This window comes from Chiloscyllium punctatum, chromosome 8 (genome assembly GCF_047496795.1).
Source record: "Chiloscyllium punctatum isolate Juve2018m chromosome 8, sChiPun1.3, whole genome shotgun sequence".
In the NCBI taxonomy this organism is placed as follows: Eukaryota; Metazoa; Chordata; class Chondrichthyes; order Orectolobiformes; family Hemiscylliidae; genus Chiloscyllium; species Chiloscyllium punctatum.
Window position 1 is genome coordinate 96,159,422 of NC_092746.1, and position 23,473 is coordinate 96,182,894.

General features: G+C 38.6%; 1 protein-coding gene across 8 annotated transcripts in view; it reads left to right on the plus strand.

Moving 5' to 3' along the window:
• Window positions 1-23,473, plus strand: part of LOC140480773 (cAMP-responsive element modulator-like) — a 161,431-nt gene that overhangs the window by 132,425 nt on the left and 5,533 nt on the right. For all 8 annotated transcript variants that reach the window (XM_072576123.1, XM_072576126.1, XM_072576127.1 and 5 more), the window contains one exon: window positions 20,255-20,411. In XM_072576123.1, the coding sequence (XP_072432224.1) occupies window positions 20,255-20,411 (157 nt within the window). The remainder of the gene's footprint in view (window positions 1-20,254; window positions 20,412-23,473) is intronic.

The window sequence follows — 23,473 nt, forward strand, 5'->3', positions numbered from 1 at the left end:
TCTATCCATGTATCAGAAATGTCCACAACATCAAAATCCCCGGTACTTATCCATGTTGCAAGCTCACGTATCTTATTCCAGATGCTCCTGGTGTTGAAGTAGACACACTTCAAACCAGCTTCCTGCCTGCCAAAACACACCTGTGACCGTGAAATCCCGTCCCTGTCCTCCCTACTCTCATCCTCCTGTGTACTGGAATTATAACAGTTTCCCATCCCCCTTTGGTTTGAGTGAAGACGGTCCTGTTTGTAGAGGTCCACCCTTTCCCAGAATGAGTCCCAATTATCCATAAACCTGAAACCCTCCCTCCTTCGCCATCCCTGCAGCCACAGGTTCAGCTGATATCTCTCCCTATTCCTTGTCTCACTATCACGTGGCACAGGTAACAAACCAGAGATAACAATTCTGTTTGTTCTCTCTCTCAGCTTCCACCCGAGCTCCCTGAAATCCTGCCTTACTTCCCTATCCCTATGTATACCTATGTCGTTGGTACCTATGTGGAGCACGACTTGGGGCTGGTCACCGTCTCCCTTCAGGACCCCAAAGACACGATCCAAGACATCATGGACCCTGACACCTGGGAGGCAATATATCAACTGTGAATCTCTTTCATTCCCAACAAACCTTCTATCTGACTTTCTAAGTATTAAGTCCCCAGTAACTAACACTCTCCTCCTTTACCCCCTCCCCTTCTGTGCAACAATGACAGATTCTGTGCCAGAGACCTGCACCCTAGTGCGTGCCCCTGGTAAGTTGCTCCCCCCTAACAGTATCCAAAATGGTTTACTGTTGGAAGGGATAAGTTACTAGGGGTATGCACTGGGGTATCCAATGCATCTCCTTTAAACTTATCTTAAACCTAAGCCCCCTGATATATGACATTTCCACCTTGGGAAAAAGGCTCCGACAATCCGCCCAATCCATATTGCTGAAACTTTGTTTTAATCGGCATCTTTATGAACCACCAGTCTTGATAAACGGGCAAAAATTATATACCTTTAATACTACAAATTTCAAGGTATTATTCTGTCCAGTTATTGTAGTTTTTAAATGTATTTACCTCAATGTACATATACTTGTTGTTCAATCAAGTGGCCACATGAAATGTCAACTGTTGTTTCAATTTTGAGTCAATTTTTCCTCAAATATCGTAATCTACCACAAAGTCTGAGTAGTCAATTGAAAGTGTCAGTGAGAAGGCTCTCTGCTGTTAAATTTCATTCAAGACAAAGTTGTATTATTACTTAAGTGATTTATGCTGTAAGTGAAGTGTAACAGTGATGTGTATATACCCTGCATTGTGTTTCTATTACTGACTGTGTGTTTTTACATTGATTTTTGTGGACCTCTTGATTATTTAGAAAATTTGATCAACTAGCACATTTCTGGTCCCATTGGTGCTGGTTAATAAAAAGTTTGTTGTACTTCTATCAGGATGCCACTTAGCCTCTGACATGCTCATGAAAAAAATCTAAGCTTGTCCAACCTCTCTTTGTTGCTAATACACTCCAATCCAGGCAGCATCCTGGTAAATCTCTTTGGCACCCTCTCCAAAACTTCCACATCCTTTCTATAGTGTGGCAACTGTAACTACAACACTACTCCAAATGTGGTCGAACTAAAGTTGTGTACATCTACAATTTGACTTGCCAACTTCTTTATGCAATGCCCAACTATTGAAAGCACGCATTCTGTACACCTTCTTTACCACCTTATTCATTTGTGTTGCTACTTTCAGGAAGTTATGATGTGCACCCTAAGTTCTGACTGTATAGAGTCATAGAGATGTACAGCATGGAGATAGACCCTTTGGTCCAACTAGCCCATGCCGATCAGATATCCCAACCCAATCTAGTCCCATTTGCCAGCACTTGGCCCATATCCCTTTAAACCCTTCCTATTCATATACCCATCCAGATGCCTTTTATATGCTGCAATTGTACCAGCCTCCACCACTTCCTCTGGCTGCTCATTCCATATATGCACCATCCTCTGTGTGAAAAAGTGTATTAGGTCCCTTTTATATCTTTCCCCTCTCAACCTCTACTTCTGGACTCCCCCCACCCCAGGGGATAAACCTTGTTTATTTATCCTATCCATGCCCCTCATGATTTTATAAACGTCTATAAGGTGACCCCTCTGCTTCTGATGCTCCAGGGAAAACAGCCCCAGCCTATTCCGCCTCTCCCTGTAGCTCAAATCCTTCAACCCTGGCAACATCCTTGTAAATTGTTTCTGAACCTTTTCAAGTTTCACAATATCCTTCTGATAGGAAGGAGACCAGAATTGCATGTAATATTCCTATCATTACTTCCAAGGGTTGTGCCATACTGTATACTGTAATAGAACATTGAGAAGTTCTTCCAATTGCTCTTTCAGAAGAACAAATAAGTTTCATGCTAAACTCAACACGAGGGTTTTCTTTTTGAAAATAGGGAGTTCAGCTCGGCATTACTTTCCCATTGGCTTTTTGTCCCAAAGTTAATTGTAGATACAAAAGAACTCTACATTAGCCACTGTTCAAAAGAGCTCAGAAGGTGTCACCAATCATGTGAATTCTAAGAAACCCTGTTTAAAACAAAAATTCCAACCTCCATAGTGACCTTCCAAGCACTTTCAACAAAATCACTCCAGGAGATTTCACAAAACTCGAAATAACTCAATTTATTCTCTGTCCATCAAAACTTAAGTCCTCAAAGAAATATTAAATATGAAGTGTCTTTTTGGCAATTTGCTGTAAATTACTTTTGAGACATCTCAAAAAGCACTATATAGATGCAAACTTTATAAGATCCACTGCAGCAATTCACCCAGATACAGATACACTGCTGCTGTTTTGCATGTATGGTGGAAGCAAAACTTTCTCTCATGTCTTGTGAGTCACCTTAAATGAGTGTTCTCTGGTTTTGGCTTGGCTGATGCACTTAAGAATTCTTCAGGCTGAACTCACCCAGCAAGTGGACAGTATTCCAGTGCACTTCTGATTTGTGTTTCATAGAGGGAAGATGAGCTTTGAAGAGTGAAGACATAAAATACTTAACACAGAATCCTGGGTATCTGCAATCTGATTTTGTTTTGTCATATTTATATAGCTCATCCAGTTAAGTTTCTGGTCAGTTGTGCCGTAGGATATTAATGGTGAGGGATTCAGTGATGGTATTTCTATTGAATGTCAAGAGGGGTTGTTTAGGTTTTCTCTAATAAGAGATGAGAGATCATTGAATAAATATATAGCGCAAAATGGAGCATTTCAGTCCATCGAGTCCATTCTGGGTCTCTGAATGAAAACTCACCTAGTCTCATTCCCTTGCCTTTTTCCTGGTTCTCCCTATCTACTTTGACTAGATCTCCTAAATATTTTGAAAAACTCAAGAAAGTTGTGTGGAGAGAGAAACAATTAATGTTGAGTGTCTGATTTAACTGTTGTTCAGAAACGAAAGGAGCTGGAACATGTTAGTTTTTATACTGTAGACAGAGGGGGCAAGTGAGAGTGAAGGGAACAGATGATGAGGGCACCCAGAGTATAAACTAAAGGGACTAGGTTTAAGGTGAGAGAGGAAAGATTTAAAAGGAAACTGACTGGTAACTTTTTAATGCAGAGGGTGGTGTGTGTATGGAATGAGCTGTCAGGAAGTGACGGAGGCTGGTACAATTACGACATTTAAAAGGCATCTGGTTGGGTATATGAATAGGAAAGGTTTAGAGGATTTTGGCCAAATGAGCTTGAGGTGTCTGGTTGCTGCAGACGAGTTGGACCAAAGCGTCTGTTTCTATGATGTATTACTCTGTGACTCTGTCATTTAGCGTATTGATCCTTTATTTTCCTCAGCACTGAATCTTTGGGCACAGTATGTCAGTGGGTCAGGTAGTGTTTTACACAAATTCATCATAATTTCCTTTGAGTTAATACCTGGCACTTGTGTGGCATGAATGTTACTTGCCACTTTTCAGCCCAAAATTGAATATCACCCATGTCTTGCTGCATTTAAAAATCAATTAATAACAAGAAATTATTTCCTGTGAATTAATTTTGTTGATCAGCAACTTGCAAGTTAGGTGTCATATTTCCGTTGTCTGTAAACTGTATTTCAGAAGGGTAGTCATTGGTTGTAAAGCAAGTGAGAGTGATGATTAGAGATCATGAAAGGTGCTGTGCAAAGATACTATGTTTTTCTGCCATTTTTCTTTCAATCTGCTAGTAGGCATCCTACAACACTGGGTGGGGATATTCTAACCCACTCTTCTCACATATAATAGAGGATCAATGGTGAATGTTAGGTTGTTAAGTAAATTAATATATGAAAACCGACTCCGACCTGCTCCAAATCTGCCAACTTTCAAAGTGACTGCAAAGGTTCTGTGGGTAACTGAGTAACCTGTTCTCCAGCAGGCATTCTATAAACATTTTACATCAGTGGGGCTCTGCCCTTGGATTTTTAGAATCTTTACACTGCAGATAGAGGTCATTTGGCCCATTGAGTCTGTACTGACCCTCCGGAGAGCATCCCACCTAGATCCACTCCTCCACCCTGTATCACTGTAACCCTACATTAACCATAGCCAAACCACCTAACCTGCACTTCTTTGGACTTGGGAGGAACCTGGAGCACCTGGAAGAAATCCACACAGACAAGCAGAGAACCTGCAAACTCCACAATGCTCTCACCCAAAGCTGTAATTGAACCCAGGTCCCTGGCAGCAGTGCTTTTCACCGTGCCACCATGCCATTAGAAGTTTTGGGCCATTGAATTCTCTGTTTTTAGATTTTGGGAGTTGTTGAATGTATCCACTGAGGGTTGGGTTTCACTGAGTTCTGGAGATGGAGCAAATAATAAATTATGTGTAGGGAATTGTTTATGGCCCCAGAGTTGCGTTAATATTTATCCTCATCCCTGATACATACCTTACAGCAAGAACTATTGACCCCAATTCTTATGAATAGCCTCTCTTCCTTCAAACGGCCTCCCCAAAATCTGCTGATTGCCATCACTTTTACCAATCTTTTTCTCTCTCCTTTGCCAAAGCATTCTGCACCCACCTCGATAGGTCCAAATATTTTCTGAATGAAGGTTCCATCTGTGGTTTTTGCCTCTGTATTTCTAGCTGGCATGTGACCGGGCTTTCAACTACTAACTGGGAGGAAACAGTAAAATTAATGATCAAGAAATTCTGCTGTTTAAGCTCAGCAGGACCTCTGTTTTCCCTTTCTCAAACAAGCACCCCAGTTCCTATATGCTTCACTGTAAATATCAGGCCTGCGTGCCAGACATGCAATTCAATAAGTTAAATCCTACATGGTAACAAAGAAGATTTTATACAGAAACAATAAAATCTCACTTTGGAATGGCAGGAGGTTTGAAAATAAAGGCTGTTGTGATTGTCAAGTATGTCTGGTTCTAGAACTTTGATAGTTTTGGTTTTGTTTTTTTGAATTATACCTGAGGGAGTCAATGTAACACAACAGTCTCTTAACAACTGCTCTCATGAGTGAGAGAGAACAATTGTCGGAACAATACCTAAGCCATTCCCTGTCTGTGAGTATAAGTTTGTGTAAGTTGCATGGGAGTTCTTCAATTTTTTTAAAGTATGGTAGCCTGAGAGACTTTGTTTTCTCGGGGTGAATTATAAGTGCACTATGAATTGTATGATGACTTTGTGCACTGGGTAAGGAAAATAAATTAGCTTTCTATTTGTGCAAATGTCAAAGTTTAAGATTATTAGTATGATCTCTTGCAGTTTATTTGTCATAATTGACCTCACCATTATTTCATGTATTCAGTGTAAATGTGAAATCATTTATTGTCTTTTAATGCTTCAAATTGCAGTCTGCAATATCAATTTACAATATGACACCTAAACTATCAACAGATATTCAACAAATTTGTTAGTGTAGAATTAAAAATTAACAGGAGTTTGTATTCTTGACTGTAGACCTGACATTCACCTCACTTTTTTGCAGGTTTGCAGGTTCTAATTGAAGCAGATCAAATCACTGTGCAACTGACACTTGTCAGGCCAGTGAGATATATCATGCTGGATGCCTGATATTTTTATTCTTTGCCTGCAGGGCTGTTATTCTTCCGCAATTTTTGGAGCTGAGTGCTTTTCTTTCAAAGCATTGACCAACCTTCTACATTTCTTTGTACTGGACTACTGATTTCATGGCTAGACTTGAGCATTTTCTAGCAGCCCATAAGAATTCTTAAAGCCATTTTCCAGTCAACCTGTTCAAAGACATTATTACACACCTCTGGAATAGATAGAAGGCTGTTACGATGAGAGCTCTAGTCTGCCAACAGGAATTACTCTTCAGTTCTGGAGGCAGGTCTTACAGACTTGAAACATTAATTCTGTTTCTCTCACTATAGGTGCTGCCAAACCTGCTGAGTTTCTCTAAATACTTTGAGTTTGTGATTGATTTGCAGAATCTGCAGTATTTTGCGTTTAATCATCACTAGATGCACAACAGTTAGGATCTTATAGGCTCCACTATGCATATTATGATGTGCCATTGTTATTTATTATGGAATCATGATACTTGGTTCTGTTTCAAACCACATCTTCCATGTGGTGCTCCTACTTTATTGTGGTGAATTTTTAAAATTTGTTTTCTGGAGATGAGTGACACTTGCAAGGCCACATTTATTACCTCAGTCACTCAAATGTTAGGTGGGTTGCCCTTGTGGGAATGGATTGCAATCTTGCACAATGCCGTAGATTCCAAGATACAAGTGAAAATGATATAACTGTGATGTATGTCTATGTTGGAATGCTTGATTCTTGGAGGTAATGGTTTTCTATTGCATAGCTGTTCTGCTTCTTAATGACAGAGATTGCAAGGAAGGAAGTGCTGTTTAATTTATATTGTATGGGTTGCTTTCGTGCTTCCTGTAGATTGTGCATATTGAAGGCACCACGGACAGGTGGACACCAATAACAAGGTTACTGATAAAAATATGTTTAAGTGACTTACCACCCTAACCAACTGAAAAAACCATAATTTATCAAGTAAAGGTTTAATTCTGGGATCTGACTCATCTTGTATTACCATCACCTGAGATCATAATAGTGGGATGCTAGAAAATACTGTTTGCTGGATCTATTTCTAGGCTATTATATGAAGTAAACTTTCAAGAAACTGAGCTCCAATTCCATTGAGTCACTGGAAGGTAGCAGGTCACAGTTCTTCCCATGTGTCTGAAGGTTTACACTGTTTGTGTTTGAAATGCTTAAAAATATAACTAAAGTTTTGAAATTCAAATCCTGCTCTCCCATTTTTTAATCTATGCTACTGTTCAAAGTGGATGAATTTATTTCAATTCATGAAAAATTGTGACTTTATAAATTTATCTGTAAAAAATGATTCTGAACATATAAAGTTCAGATGTGTATTGATTTTACTCATAAATATTACTGGTCCAGATCAAGATGTCTGAGTAATTCATTCCACAAACAATTACAAAAGGTGGGAGTTTCTCATATTTAAGCACTTTTGCAGATCACCAATAACAGTAGAACACACATTCTAAATATCTGTATTTATGTGATGTATATCGAACTAATACAGTTAAATTTGGATGGAGATAAAAATGGCAAAGGACAAAATTTACTGTGAGAGTGGTTTCTTTAGCTGCTGTAGAATAGAGTATTAATCAGGACACGTCGTGAGCTTGCTAGAAAGAAACTGCAATAATTGTGGGTGATTTTAGTCATATTGATTGGACAAATTAAATGAGTAAATGTACCCTGACAGATGAGTACAGGAATGTATAAAACAATAAATTCTGGAACCAACCTGGGATCAGTCCGCTTTTGATTAGCTAATGTATAATGAGGCAGGATTAATGAATTGCCTAACAATAAGAATCCTCCAGCTAAGAGTGATGTTTGTATCATGGGAGAATTTCACATTCAGTTTTGAGGATGAGAAATGTCTAAATCCAATCTCTTACATTTAAATAAATGCAAAAAATTTGAAGAGTAAACCAGTTAGAAAAGCAGTGGCAGACGTCGAAGGAGATGTTCCATAATTCTCATCATCGATATATGCAATTGAGAAAGATTTTAGAAGAGGGATACACAATCCATGGCTAATTATGGAAGTTGGGGATGTATTAAATTGAAAGGAAAGACATATAAATAATGCTGTAAAGGTTAATAGTAGTTTGTGCATTGTTCACATTTAGAAACCAGCAAATGATGACTAAAAGAATATTAAGCAAGGAGTGATATGAGTTTGAGAGATATGACAAGGCAAATGAAACTGTTAGCTGTAGCTTCAATGATATTTAAAGAATAGCTGAAGCAGGAATAGCACCTTGGAGAACAAAACTGGGGAATTAATAATTAATGCGGACTTAAAGAAATGGGGAATTAAGGAAACAAAGAAACAGCAGAGACTTTGAACAAGTAGTTTTCACAATGGAAGACACATCCAAAGATCAAAGGAAACCAAGAGGAAGGAAATTAAAACAGTCACTACCCATGTTAGCGATCAATCAGTCAAACGTACAATGAAAATTAATGGGACAACAGGCTGATCATTTTCCAAGATGAAATGATCTCCATCCAAGGGTTTTTTTGAAAAAAAAGAAGTGGCTGCAGAGATAGTCCTGATGAAGGGCTTTTGCCCGAAATGTTGATTTTCCTGCTCCTTGGATGCTGCCTGACCTGCTGTGCTTTTCCAGCACCACTCTAATCTAGACTGCAGAGATAGACATGCTAGCTAATATCTTCTCAATTTCCCTAATTTCTGGAAAGGATTTTAAAACCGCAAGCATAACACTTATTACAGAAAGGATATCAGGGTTAGTGGTGTTGCAGGTTGTGGTGAAAGAGAGTAAGGTAAAATATTGCATGCTGTGGCAAGACTAGTAGAGTATGAGTTTGGGTTAAAGTTGCAGGCATAGAAAGTGTGTGTGGTATCAGAGAGAAGACAGTGGCACTTAGCTGTCAGAGTGGACAACATTGATCTTTCTGTGGGTATCAACCATTTGTCCAGACTGCTTTAACCTGAATAGCAATCTTGAACCAAACTGGAATGGTCTGGTGTCATGGCTTGTACTTCAAGTCCTGAGGGACGCGAAAGTCCCACATCAGCAGCACCCTGTCTAACAGGACATCCAGGACTCTGAATGCAATATTGGGCACAGATATCACCCTATCTGCCATGAAGAGACCAGGGAAAAAGTCAGTAACCACACATGGTAGTTCCATATTGCCTGTGCCTCTGTGGGTGCCCATGGGCTTTCAAAGATTACAGCAAGGGATGCTGGAGTTTTGACAGATATCATCTGAGTTCTGGGAATGGTACGTGGTAAGATGCTCTGGAAATTGGACATGAGAGACACCATAGTGATGCAATCAGTCATTAATGAGGCAGTTTGTGAGTGATATGGCAAGAAACCTCACTGTACTTCATAGTGAGAAACCCTCCAAATAAAAACACTTTAAAGTTTGCCAAAAAATTTAATGCTTCAGCCTTATGACTCTATTTAAATGAAGAGACACTGCAAAATGTTGCAGCGTTGGTGTCCTTTTATGCCACACTCAAATTTAATATGTTGATACATGAATAATTGGAAAGGCAAATTGAATGTTGTACTTTCTTATGGGGAAGTATAAAAGTGTCAAGTCTTATTACACCTATATATACAGGGCATTGTTAACACTTTATGTCAAGAATCGTGTACAATTCTGAACTCCTTGTTTAAGGAAAGATATACTTGGATTGGAAGCAGTTCAGTGGACTGATTCCTGGGATGATGGGGTTTCTTATAAGTCAAGGTAAACGTGTTGTCTATATAATATGAGAGGTGAACTTAGATTGGATTTATTAGATTAGATTCACTACAGTGTGGAAACAGGCCTTTCGGCCCAACCAGTCCACATCGACCCTCCGAAGAGTAACCCACCCAGACTCATTTCTTTCTGATTAATACATTTAACACTATGGGAAATTTAGCATGGTCAATTCACCTAACTTGCACATTTTTGGATTGTGGGAGGAAACTGGAGCACCTGGAGGAAACCCATGCAGACACGGGGAGAATGTGCAAACTCCACACAGACAGTCGCCCGAGACTGGAATCGAACCTGGGACCCTGGTGCTGTGAGGCAGCAGTGCTAAACACTGAGCCACCATAAGAATTTGAATAAGCTTAATGGAATGGATACTAAAAGGATGTTTCTCCTGATACAAAATAATTGTTTAGAATTCTTCTCCATAGACTGCAATGGAGGCTGGATCATTTAACGTATTGAAAGCTGGGTTAAATAGATTTTTGATTAATATGTGTGTTTCAGGATTATGGGGAGCAGGCAGTAAAGTACAGTTAAGCTCACAATCAGATCAGTAATGATTATTTTGAATGACTCAATGGGCCAAATAGCTACTTTTACTTCTTATGATCTTATTAAATATTTCCCAGAAATCTCATATCTCCATGCATCAGGTCTGATTATTTTTTAATAAGTTCTACAAAAATGCGAACAAAAAGACATTCATTATTTAATCTCTTCTGCTTTTCACTCTATAGCAACCCTCCCTTTTCGTTTTCCAATCTTGCTGTCATTAACTCACTCCATCCCCATCCTTCACTTGCTTAAAATGTATCATATTTCTACTTTTTCCCAGTCCTGATGACTGGTTATAGACTTTGAAACATTGGCCAGACTTTTACAAAGTAGTGAAGACTCCAGGGTCCTTCAAAAGTGGTAGTTGCGTCTCAGATCCAGATGTCTTATTTTATTCGCAACAATCCTATTTTTGCTAGCATATTGGAGAACATGTGAATCCCACATATGGGAAACCCAAGGTTCAGAGGACCATTTGAACTGATGCTGATTTTTGATAGAGCAAAGAATATGGGTGCTACAGAAGCTTAGAGAGATTGTAAATGTTCTTGAAGGGTGGATATGGTCGGGAGAACTGTCAAAGCTTGATTGGCCATTTGGGAGGACTTGAAATGTTAATTCTGTATTTCTCTCCACAGATGCTGTCAGATCAGTTAAGGTTTTTCAGCACGTTCCATGTATATTTTCAAATTTCCAGTATCAACACAATTTTGCTTATATTATGAGGAAATCAGTGTTTATTTTCCAGGAGTGAAGGATAAGATATTCTGTCATTTCTGGAAGGATGACTTTTACATGTTTGTCTAAATCCTTCCACTGAAATTATGCTTGTCTTTTGTTGATTAGACATTACCCACTTCAGTGCATACGTGGGTTTCTGTGAGCAAACCCCTGAACATTCTGCCAGTCTTTTATTTGTGTGCAAATCTTGTGTTGAGGCCACTCTCTTGCAGTGAACATTGTCAAACTATATGCAATCACTTGGCAGAGGGTAAATAGGAAGAAAAAGGCTGGCCATGATTTTTATGCTGTTATTTTGCAGCCTCGAGCTAGAAATATATAAGCTCCAAACTTGATGTGTGCAAGTTTTGAGAAGATTTGAGAAGACTTGAAATGTGCATTGTCTATGAAAATAATTAACTTAGCATGCATCTTTTTACAATCTGACATGGCATCCTTAATAATGACTGGTGACTTTCATCTGCTGACTCTTAATAATAACAAAACATTTTTTTAAAATTATAGCAATTTTTTTGTAGAGCAATGTCCAACTACATGGCAAAATACAATCATCTTGGTAATGTAGTAGATTTTTGCAATCCTATTGTAATTGGAATCTACTCCATTGTTGAACTCCTCATAGTCCATGCAACCAACATTTATTTCGTATTGCAATTTCATTTATAGTAATTTGTGTAACTCATTATAATTTTAGCAAAGTAATTTCTATGAATGTGTGATTTGTCAATCTTGCTTTTCTTTGGCATGTTGATCAGGATTCAAGGAAATGAAATTGGCTTGTAACCTCAGCTCAGCTTATAAACAGCTTGAAGTGCACATTTGTTGTCGTGCACTAATGAGAAGCAGTTTAGCCAGTGTGTAAATACATTTTCTGAAAGACATTCCCAGGTCCAAACCAGAGACGATGTTAGCCACCTACTTCTAGTACTCCTCCCATTCCAAAGATGAGGCAAGCCCTTGAAGAGGAGAGAAAACAAAGGATGACTATGCTGATCCAGTGCCAAGGAAGAAATGCAGACAAGCCAGGATTAAGTTATATAACAAAGACCACAGGGTGTAAGACATGTAAAATGAAGTCAGAGAAGTACTAGACAATGACTGTTACTGGAAGAAATAAGAAACATTTTGTGATTGAAGAATATAATGATCAAAAATATCAGTTATCGCACAGAGTGTAATTATTTTTGTCTGTGTGGTATTGACACTTTCTCTCCATGTCTGTGTGGGTTTCCACCGGATGTTCCCTTTCCCTCCCACAGTCCAAAGATGCGCAGGTTAATTGGATTGGCCATCCTGAAATTGCCCTGTAGTGTCCAGGGATATGCAGGCTAAATACAATTGCCATGGTAAATGCAGAGTTACAGGGATAGTGTGGATGGCTGAGTTTGAGTGGGATGCTCTTCTGAAGGTTGTTATGGACTCAACTAACTGAGTGGCCTCTTCCTGTACTAAGGGAGTTCTATGATTTTATTTCTTCATATGTGTTAAGTTACAGTCATGTTTGTTAGAGAGAAGAAGGTTGAGAGGTGACTTAACTGAGACATATAAGATAATCAAAGGTGGACAATGAGAGCCGTTTTTCCTCTGATGGTGATGGCTAGCATGAAGGGACATAGCATTAAATTGAGGGGTGATAGATATAGAACAGATGTCAGAGGTAGTTTCTTTACTTAGAGGGTAGTAGAGGCGTGGAACGCACTGCCTGCAACAGTAGTAGACTCGCCAAATTTAAGAGCATTCAAATGGTCATTGGATAGACATATGTACAAAAATGCAATAATGTAGATTAGTTGGGCTTCGGATTGGTTTCACAACTCGGCGCAACATCAAGAGCCAAAGAGCCTGTGCTGTAATGTTCTATTGATGGTAGTTAAATCTGTCTCCTAGAGACTTCATTTCCTGTGGTTGACTGACTACTTATTAAGTCTCATCATGTTCATACCAATTATGTAAAGAAGGAATTTTCTAAGTTGAACCACTTTGCTCTCTTCTGCTCTGTCCTGAATTTTGTATTTTGCCCTCCGTGTCAGAATCATTGACAAAAAATAACTGATCAGTTTTGGTTATAAACTTATAATCTAATCCTTCAAAATATCTTCTGAGTGGATTGCCAAACCAACATTTTTTAGTAGGATATGCAGCTTTTGGCTATTTCTGTATGAGATATGGTATCATTGGCTAACAATTATCAAATGCTTTATAGTAGTATGTGGAAGTATATGTCAAAACTGACTTTGAGCACTTAGACAATATTTAGCTGCAATTGACATTTTTTGGAGATTAAGTTTTAAAAGCATGTTAATTGTGAGCATTAGTTAATCAATAGACAGCCCTGACTTTTTGATATTTTCACAATATTTAGTTGGCACTGGACTTATCTCAGAAATAACAAAGTTATTTCAATAAGATCTTTGCTTCGTTTTAAGAATTCATGAGTTGAGGGTGTTGCTGGCAAGATCAACATTTATTGCTTATCCCTAATTATTCTGGAAGAGGTAGGGTTGATGAGCTGTCTTCTTGTATTGGATTTGGAGTATTGGGAATCTCACTGTTAGGACAGAAGTTCCAGAATTTTGACTCAACAACAGGAGAGGATTGAGATATAGGTACCAGTTAAGGAGGAGAAGCTGCAGATGCTCCCCTTGTCCTTCTAGGTGGTAGAGGTGTGAGTTTGGAAAATGCTTTTGAAGGAGCCTTGATGAGTAACTGCAGCGAACTTGTGGTGGTACACATTGCTGCTGCTTTGTGTGGAGTTAAAAAGAACGTTCAAGGTGATGGACAGATTTGTAGGCTGGTTTATCCTGGAAGGTGACATGCTTCTTGACTTATTGGAGCTGAACTGATCCAGGCAAATTCTATCATGCTCCTGTTTTGTGACTTGTGGATGGTAAACAGAAAATAAGGACACAGGAGGTAAATTGCCACAGAATTTGGAGTCCTGTGCCTCCTGTTTTAGCCACGGTTTTTATAACATTGGTCCAATTCAGTTTTTGGTCTATGGTAACCCCCAGGATGTTAATTTGAGGGATGGTAACACAACTGAAAGTCAAGAGACAATGGTTAAATTCTCTCTTGCTGGAAATGATCATTGTGGAGTGAAGGCTCTGCTGGATCATGAGGTTACAGATTGTAGTTGGATATAATTCTCCTGCTGCTGATTGCCCACAGCCCCTCATGGTTGCCCAATATTGGGTTGTGAGATATGTTCAAAGTCTGTCTCATTTAGCATATGGGCAACACTTTCTAGGGTGTCCTTAATGTGAAGACAGGACTTGATCTCCACTGTGTCATTGCTATTCCTGCAAGCAGTCACTTCTGCAATAGATGCATTTTGGAGGACAAGGTCAAGTTGTCATGACCACAGATCATAACACTGCATCATGTACGGATATATCAAACTTCACATTCCAACATTAAAAAGAAACTGCTACAGCCAAAAAGCATGACTACAGATGTAAATTCAGTGGCTGTCAGGAGAGAGAGAAAGATACTAGAATGTGTTATGGACTTGGCCAGACCCACTCGAAATATTTTAAGAAGGTAGCCTAGATCCTAACGTTTTCTTATTTTAAAGGCAAATGTAACGTGCTGTGTTCCAGATATAATTTGACTTGTCAAACTGCTTGACATTAAGCAAAATACAAACACTATAGTTAAAAGATAACAAAAGAAAGAAGAAGTAAGATTAATTTAACTATTGGAAAACTTAATAGAATAATACATACAGTAACTATTACTAATTAACTGTTTCAATATAGTAGCATCTGTTAGAAACACACCCCTTGGCAAAATTCAGAAAATACATTTGTCTCACAGAAATCTTGTCAGAGAAAAACATCAAGAGAAAGTTTACAGAGAGTAGCAGACAGAAGACATTTACTGCAGCTTCCAACCTTGTTGAGACTCCAGTAGCAACTGATGAACGTAAAAGCTAAAAACTAGAAATGCTGGTCTGTGACAGCTGGCCACACCCATCTAGGCTGCTTCTATTATTCCAATTTTTATTTAAAATATCCAAGGTGCCTCAAGCTGTTTACATTACCACAGACTGCTGTTCACCTCTTGTTCAAACTCTATCTTAAAAGAAACCAGGATGAGGTCCACTTCTTAAAGTGTCACAGATGTCACACATGAAGTGGCAATGAAGTGTGGAAGGGATGGAGTTAAAAGGGAAAAATGCACTACAAACTGAAATGTTATCTCCTGTGAGTTGTCTCTGACTGTGATAGGAGAAAAGACAGCTGTTGTGGCGAGAGATATAATTTTTGTCTTCCTGTTCAAGGATACAGAAGAACAGGAGTTAAATTTAAGGCCTTTTCCCCAGAGCCCAAAGCTAGGGGCAATGAGTTTAAGGTGAGAGGGGAAAGATTTAAAAGGGACCTGAAGATCAACTTTTTCACACAGGGTGGTGCATAGATGAAACGAGCTGCCAGAGGATGTGGTAGAGGTGGGTACAATTACAACATTTAAAAGACGTTTTGTCAGGTACATGAATAAGAAAGGTTTTAGAGGAATTTGTGTCAAAACGCAGGAAACTAGGACTAGCTTAGTTCAGGAAACCTGGTTGGCATGGATGAGTTGGGCTGAAGGGCTTGTTTCTGTGCTGTATACCTCCATGACTCAATCTTGGTCTGTTAATGCTAGTAGGGGAAGGTGGATTATATCAGTGCTTGTATATGCCAATGGTCTGCAGTTATCTTTGTCCCTGAACCTAATATGCTTCAAAGGTCACAGTTGACAAACCACCCACTAGTCACCTTTGCATTGGAAGTAGAAGAGTCCCTTACTTTGAGTACCGAAAGCCAGCTTGCTAGCAAGCCAGTCAAAAGGAAATCAGCGAAGTAAAATCTCCTCCCCATGAGTATGGCCAATCACAGTTGAAAGTAGTCAGGACAAAAAAAATTCACTCAAAGCCAAGAATCACAAAATTGCCTACTTAACTATCAAGAATCTGTTATCTAATGACCTGTATATCTTCCAACATTTGCCCTTTTTTTGGACTTGTTTTTAATTTGTGTATTGTATTATTATCTTCTTACATTTAGTAATTAAGTACACAGTTTTGTTAACTCAAAGCCTGGTTAAATTGTAATAACTTGTAAAACCTTGTGCAGCGTTTGGACAGAACTGTATTCATTACTATACATGTTGCTTTTTTTTAAAGATGACCTTCAGGTGTGGGTTGCCCTTGCATCCTTTTTTTATCTTGGAAAAATATACACTATGTCACTGAGCAACACTTTTCCAAGTGCCCTGTTCGAACAGTTAAGAAAGGGAACAGTGGATAGGGAGAGCAAACTTCACAGGCAAATTTTACTGGCATTGTAAAACTGGAGAAAACTTTATTCCAACCATAATGATCTCATGAAATGTGTGGTGAAAGCAATTTCAGGGCGCTTAAACTGTGGATAGAGAGGTAAAGTTAGAAGAAAAAGATACTATTATCAACTTCAGTAGTGCAATGCATCAGGATCCCAAATTAGAACATCTTGAGATAAAATAAAGAATTTTGATTTCCAAGATTAAAAATTACCTTCTGTTGTATATTAACATGCACCCATGGTAGGGTTTATAAATCAGTTCATTTTAAGTGTTTTCAAAAGGATGCATCTGGAAAATATTGACAGTATTTTGTTACATACTTAAAGTAACAAGATTAGAAGCTAAGAATTTTTCAATGTATGTTGCTTTAAATGGGAGTAGACAACTTTTTAAAAATTCATTCATGGGATGATAATGTCATTGGCTAGACCAGCATGTATTACCCATCCATAATTGCCCAGGGGCTAGTTAAGCATCAACCACATTGCTGTGGGTCTGGAGTCACATGTAGACCAGACAAGGTAAGGATGGCAGTTTCCTTCCCTAAAGGACATCAGAAAACCAGATGGGTTTTTTCCAACAATCAACAATGGATTCATGGTCATCATTAGACTCTTAATTCCAAATTTTTGTTGAATTCAGATTCCACTATCTACTGTGGCAGGATTCGAACCTGGATCCCAAGAACATGACCTTGGTCTCTGAATTAACAGTCCAGAGATAATACCACTAGGCCCTCACCTTCCCACATGTTAAGCTAATATAAATATTATATATATGTAATATATAGAATAAAATACATCATAACATTTAAAATCAAAATAATATTATTTAGTGAGACCAAGACTCTACAGTAACTTAAATTGAAAACTGGGAATTTAGCATAAACAGATGAGAAGCCAACTGAAGGGTAGAATATAGCTACCACTCAGGATTTATGCTGAGTTCAGAAATACAGTTAAATGCTGCAGATTCTGTAACAGGACCATTACTGATGCTAATTTACACTAAATATCTAGATTCAGAAACCAAGTGCACAGTAGTCACGTTTGGAGCAGGACTGTCAATTATTGTAATTATCCTGTGATTATTACATTTTTATTTCTGAAAATTAATGTTTTATATGTTGGACATTTCCAATAATTAACTGGTATCAATTGATGTCCTAACATATTCATGGATATATAATTAGATAGCAGTGAAATGGCAGAGAGCTTGTACTTAAAATAGACTTTTGTCTGACCTCATGATCGAGAATAGTTTTCAACTGATTGCACTGAAACCACGCCAGCCTCGCAAGAGAAGTGGGCACTGCTGACGCAGGTCACAGATAAGGATGGCACCTCAATGTGGAGAACTACATAAAATATAAGAAAAAGGAACAGAGTAGGAGATTGATCCTCTGAAAACATCTTCCAAATCCATGACCACTGCCCAGAAGGACAAGGAAAGCAGATTCATTGTAACACTACTGTCTGCATGTTCTACATGTTATTAAATGAAGGGTTTTCCAAGACATTTGCCATCCTGATTTAGAAATATGTCACCATCCTTCAGTGTCACTGAGTCAAAATCCTGGAATTCCCTCTCTTATGCACTGTGGGCCTACCTACAGCACATGCAGTAGTTCAAGACAGCAGCTCAGCATTACCTTCTCAAAGGCAACTAAGGAAGGGCAATGAATGTTGGCCCAACCAGCAATGCCCATGTCCCACAAGTGAATATATGCGTATTAAAAAAGTGCTATTTAGCTTTGCAATTTATATGAAAGTGAAGAGGTCCTTGTAACATCAATTACTGTGCACCATAGATCGAAGCAATGGACTTGGTGCTTGCTTTGAGAGTTCTGAGATACAACTACTGTCAAACAGTATTTTATCCTTCTTTTTAATTGTTATTTTCAACTCTAATTGTTTGTGACAATAAAATCAGACCCTTTCAACAGTCCCATCAATTAAATGTGATTAAAACAAAGATAAACTGAAATTTTAAAAACTAATTGAGAATTTGACCACGATTATTTTATATTAATGAAATTATTAATCCTGACGTTCATAAGCAATGCAATTGTCACAGTGTTAATATTGATGCAAGCCTTTAGATGCTGGTGTAATGCAAGTTTCGTTTCCTTACTGACTTTCTCGTATTGGTAACACTGAGAAAGAACCAAGCTTTTTCCCACAGATAGTGAAAGTATTTATTATTAATCATACAACCCATATTGAGCTACTCACATTTCTAAGCAGGTAGTAATGAATCAGAATCCCACATTTAAGCTTTTCCTCTTCACGTTCCATTCATTGTTAATGTCAAGCTCTGCTTACTGCACCTGTAATTTCAATTTTTGAATTTGTGAGCCACCTTTGTTCTATACACTTCAGGATCATTTGAGTCAATTGTCAGTTACATTCTTTATAATACAACTGTGTGGTAATGTGAGCTTTTTCATCTTCCTCCAACCCTTTGCAGATATAATCTGCCACTCCATCTTCCATGGCCACTTCCAATAAATTGTTTTCATTTGGTTATAATTCTTTATGTCTACATTAAAAAGTTGATTTTATCACTACCTTGCTAGTGTTATACCTCTCTAGAATATCTGAAGGCTTCATCTTTGGCTCCCACATTTTGCCAATAGACATACTGACTCTTTGTAATACTAATTGTGCACCTATACACATATTCAGTTTCTGAATGTAGGTTGATTGCACCTTATTATTATTTTTTAGATTACTTACAACAGGCCCTTTGGCCCAACAAGTCCACACCGACCCACCGAAGCGCAACCCACCCATACCCCTACATGTACCCCTTTTTACCTAACACTATGGGCAATTTAGCATGGCCAATTCACCTGGCCTGCACATCTTTGGACTGTGGGAGGAAACCAGTGCACCCGGCAGAAACCCACGCAGACACGGGGAGAATGTGCAAACTCCACACAGTCAGTCGCCTGAGTCGGGAATTGAACCCAGGTCTCTGGCGCTGTGAGGCAGCAATGCTAACCACTGTGCCACCGTGCCGCCCACTTATTCTGCGCTTTCTTCACATAGTAAAGAAACTGTATTCTTTTACTATGAACTCTTATTATTATCTCAACTCTATTTTCCACTTTAATAGCTCCCCAGACAGAATCAGATGATGTATATCCCACATAATCTGATTTGATCTTCATCCGAGTTGAAAAGATTATATCCTGTCTATCACTAAGATTGATTTCCTGTCCAGAAATCTTCTCCTAGTTCATCATTATTACTAAAATCATTATCCACTGTTTTATTCCACAGTGCTTGCCTTCTTCAAAGTTTGTCATCCTATATAAGCTACAGTTCATAATTTTGTAACCTACACCAAATTCTTGTTACCAATTAGTCGTTTCCAATCTCAGCAAGTCTGGCAGCATCTGTGGAGAGAAATCAGTATTTAAATGCAGTACCTTCTTAACCTTTGAACATTTATAACCTCAGTGAAGTTATGTGTCCTTTGACTGTAGCCTTCTGTGCATTTCAATGACTTTTAGCTACCTCACCAACTGTCCATCCTCTAAATCTCTTTGGCATGCTACTTCCATTTTTGTCTTTGAAATGTTTCGAATTGTCAACTGTGCCTTCACCTTTTCTAATTTTCTTCTCTGTGAAATCTCAGATGTTTAATCTCAGTAAACATGTATAGAATTACTGGTTGTTTCTGAAATAGTGGAGAGAAGAAAAATTTGGGGAAGAAACTTTATATAGCAATTTACTTTTAAAAGAAGTATAACTAAAAAGGTGTAGAGTAAAGTTTTAAGGTGGCCACTGATTTACATCTCACTAATAATAAATCTCCTGTCTTGCAGCTGCCACTGGAGATATGCCAACTTACCAAATCCGAACCCCAACTACCACTTTACCTCAAGGAGTGGTAATGGCAACCTCACCAGGGACATTGCATAGTCCACAACAGTTGGCAGAAGAAGCTACACGTAAACGGGAGCTCAGGCTAATGAAAAACAGGTAAGATGTCAGAAAATAGGTAATCCGCTGTATTGCACACTTAAAAAAAGAATCTGTAATGAAAAGAATGTACTGCAATGAAGAAATGGGTATCTTATTCACAAAAATAATTAAACAATTTTGCTGATTCTTGATTTTGGAGCTTTGTTATTGGTATAAATGTGCACTGTTTTAGGTTTGTTCAGAGCCAACCACTACCTTAGATTTCATTTCCTATGTTTTCTTTTCAGTGATGATTTCTGTAAATCACACCTGTTCAGACCTGAACATTAGAATTTGGAGATTCCCAAAATCATTGGAATGGATCAAAAACAGAAATTATAATTATAACTTAATTATAACTATGATTTCTGTTTTTGTTTCAGAATTACAGCATCCACAGTTCTTTCTTGGTTTTTGGTTTATTTTCATTGGAATGGACTCCAATCAGCATTGTATTGCTAAAGCAACTCCCAGTTGATGGTTAGGTCCAAGGTGAAGTGGTTTAGAAATAGCAGTTGCCGTGAGAGAGGAAGGCTTTTAAATCCAGTTTAGTCATTCCTGCTTCAGCCCCTCCGTTAGGAAAAGAGACAGTCATACCTGAGGGACTGTTTTGAGGGACAAGCAATTTCTTTCAATTTATGTGTGATGCTTGTATTGCTGAAGAGAAAACTTTGCAGACAGTGAAACATCCGTTTTACCATGAATTGTTGCAGATTGTGTACAAGAAATAGCCAGTATCTTACAAACATACAAAATGAGAGCAGGAGTAAGCCATTTGGCATTTGAGACAATATGGTCTTGGCTGATCATTTAAGTCAGTACCCTGTTCTGGCTTCTCCCATTACGCTTTGAACACTATGAGCTATATTTATTTCCTTCTTGAAAATAGTCAATGTTTTTCCCTTTCTCGGCAGAGAATTCTGCAGGCTTACCACACTCGGGGTGAAGAAATTTATCCTCATCTCAGTCCTAAATAGCCTACCCCTTATCCTTAAGTTGTGATCCTTGGTTCTGGACTTTCCAGTCATTGGAAACATGTATCCTGTCTAGTCCTTTTAGAATTTTATGGGTTTCTGTGAGATCCAACAACCCCCACTCCCCGCCACACCCCTCACCCCAACCCCACTTATTCTTCAAACCTCCAATAAATATACTATTAATCAATGCCACTTTTCTCTGTAACTCAGTCTGGTAAACCTTCCATAGGTATAACATCCTTCCTCTTAAGGTGACCAAAATTGCACACCGTGCTTCAGGTATGGTCTCAACCAGGCCCTGTACAATTGCCGAAAGACAACCCCGCTCCTGAACTCAATTTTTTTTACGATGAATACCAGCATAACATTTACCTACTTCTTAACCTGTTGGACCTACATGCTTATTTGATATTGGGTATCAAGTTCCCAATAGAGAGTAAAGCCAGTGCATATTGTTATTAGCCGTTCATTGATACTATTGTCGTATCCCATTGTTTCAGTTTGCACTGGTTTATTCAGGTTAAATTTTCAATGCTTTCTGTATAAAATCTTACCTGGCTGACTTTCCAGTTCCTGCTGACTCTCCTTGGCATTTTGTTCCAACAACAGCTTGGGTTGAATAGCACCTTTAATGTAAGAAAATGTTCCAGTGCAATTTACAAGCCTGTCATTGAACCAAATGCGATGCTGAGCCACATAAGGAGGTATTTGGTGACATGATCAAAACCTAGGTCGAAGAGAATGATTTTAAGGAGAATCTTGAATGGAGAAAGGGAGATGGAGAGGCAGTGAGATATAGGGATAGAATTCCAGGCCTTGGGGTCTAGGCAACTAAAGGCATGGAGATGCAAACATTGAAACAATGAAGGAACTTCAACATGAGGGGAATCTTAAAATCAAGATATTTCTTAGCCTCCAGTCAATGCAGATTAGTGTGTGGAAGTTGGTGCAAGTTAGGGCACGGACAAGTGAGTTTTGAATGACTTAAAATTTTTTGAAGGCTATTCAAAACTGCATTAGAATAGTCAACCTGGAGATAATGAAGTCATGGGTATTTATTTCACCAGCAAAGGTTGAGTCTGGTGATGTAATGAAAAAGGAATTAGGGAGTCTTCGAGATGCTGTGGGTGTGTGATAAGATGTTAACCTTAATGTCAAGTACAACACTACGGTTGCAAATGTCTGGAGAGAGGGGATTTAATTGCAAGGATACAAAGTTTATGACAGGGCCAAAGGCAATAACGTCTGTCTTTGAGTAGTTAGTTGGACAAAGTTTCTTGCCCACCTGAAGTCAGATAGGCCACCTCACAATTTACTGATGCTGGAATGGACAACAGAAGTGGAGATGAAGTAGCGTTGGGTATCATCAGTGAATTTATGAAAATTTGCATTGAATTCCCTGTGCATCAACCATAACATCCTGGAACTGAATCTTTTTATGGGCTCAGGAAATCCTGAACTGTGTGGTTTTGTGTCTTGCAAACTGCAAACCCAGCCCACATGCGACTTTTTCTTATTTGTATTTTCAAGTTTGCAGTGCAGTTTCCATGTTGCACTGGAATATATGAGGAATGCAGGTATGAGACAGGCCAATTCAAAGGCTTACCTTAGTTCTCCAACGTAGCATCCTAGTTCCCAACAGCCTACAAAGGTCCTCTAAACCTCAGCTTTTACTCCCTGCATCCAATGTCCATGCCAGCCCAAGTGTTCTCAATGCTCTCAGATCACTTGTCGCTACCTTTTTGCACCTAGGTGTCTTCTAATTCCCTTTAGATTACCGTGAGCTAATTCTATGCCCCCACCTATCCTCCAAGCCCCTTCAGATCACTTATGCCACCTCTCTGTCTCTATCTAACCTCCATGTCTACTTATTGCATATTCTTAATGTAGTTTGCCTGCAACATCAATGGAAAAATGAACATTTTGCCATCTAATAAGTGTCCATCTCATTGAGTCTGAGAAAAAATCTATTCTGCAATGTGAAAAATCCTTGTAATATTTATATTAGCTTGCCTCAACAAACCGGTAACAACATCAAACCACTCTGTTATTACAACTTTTTGAAACTGTCATTCATTTCTGAAATTAATGTAACATTGTTTG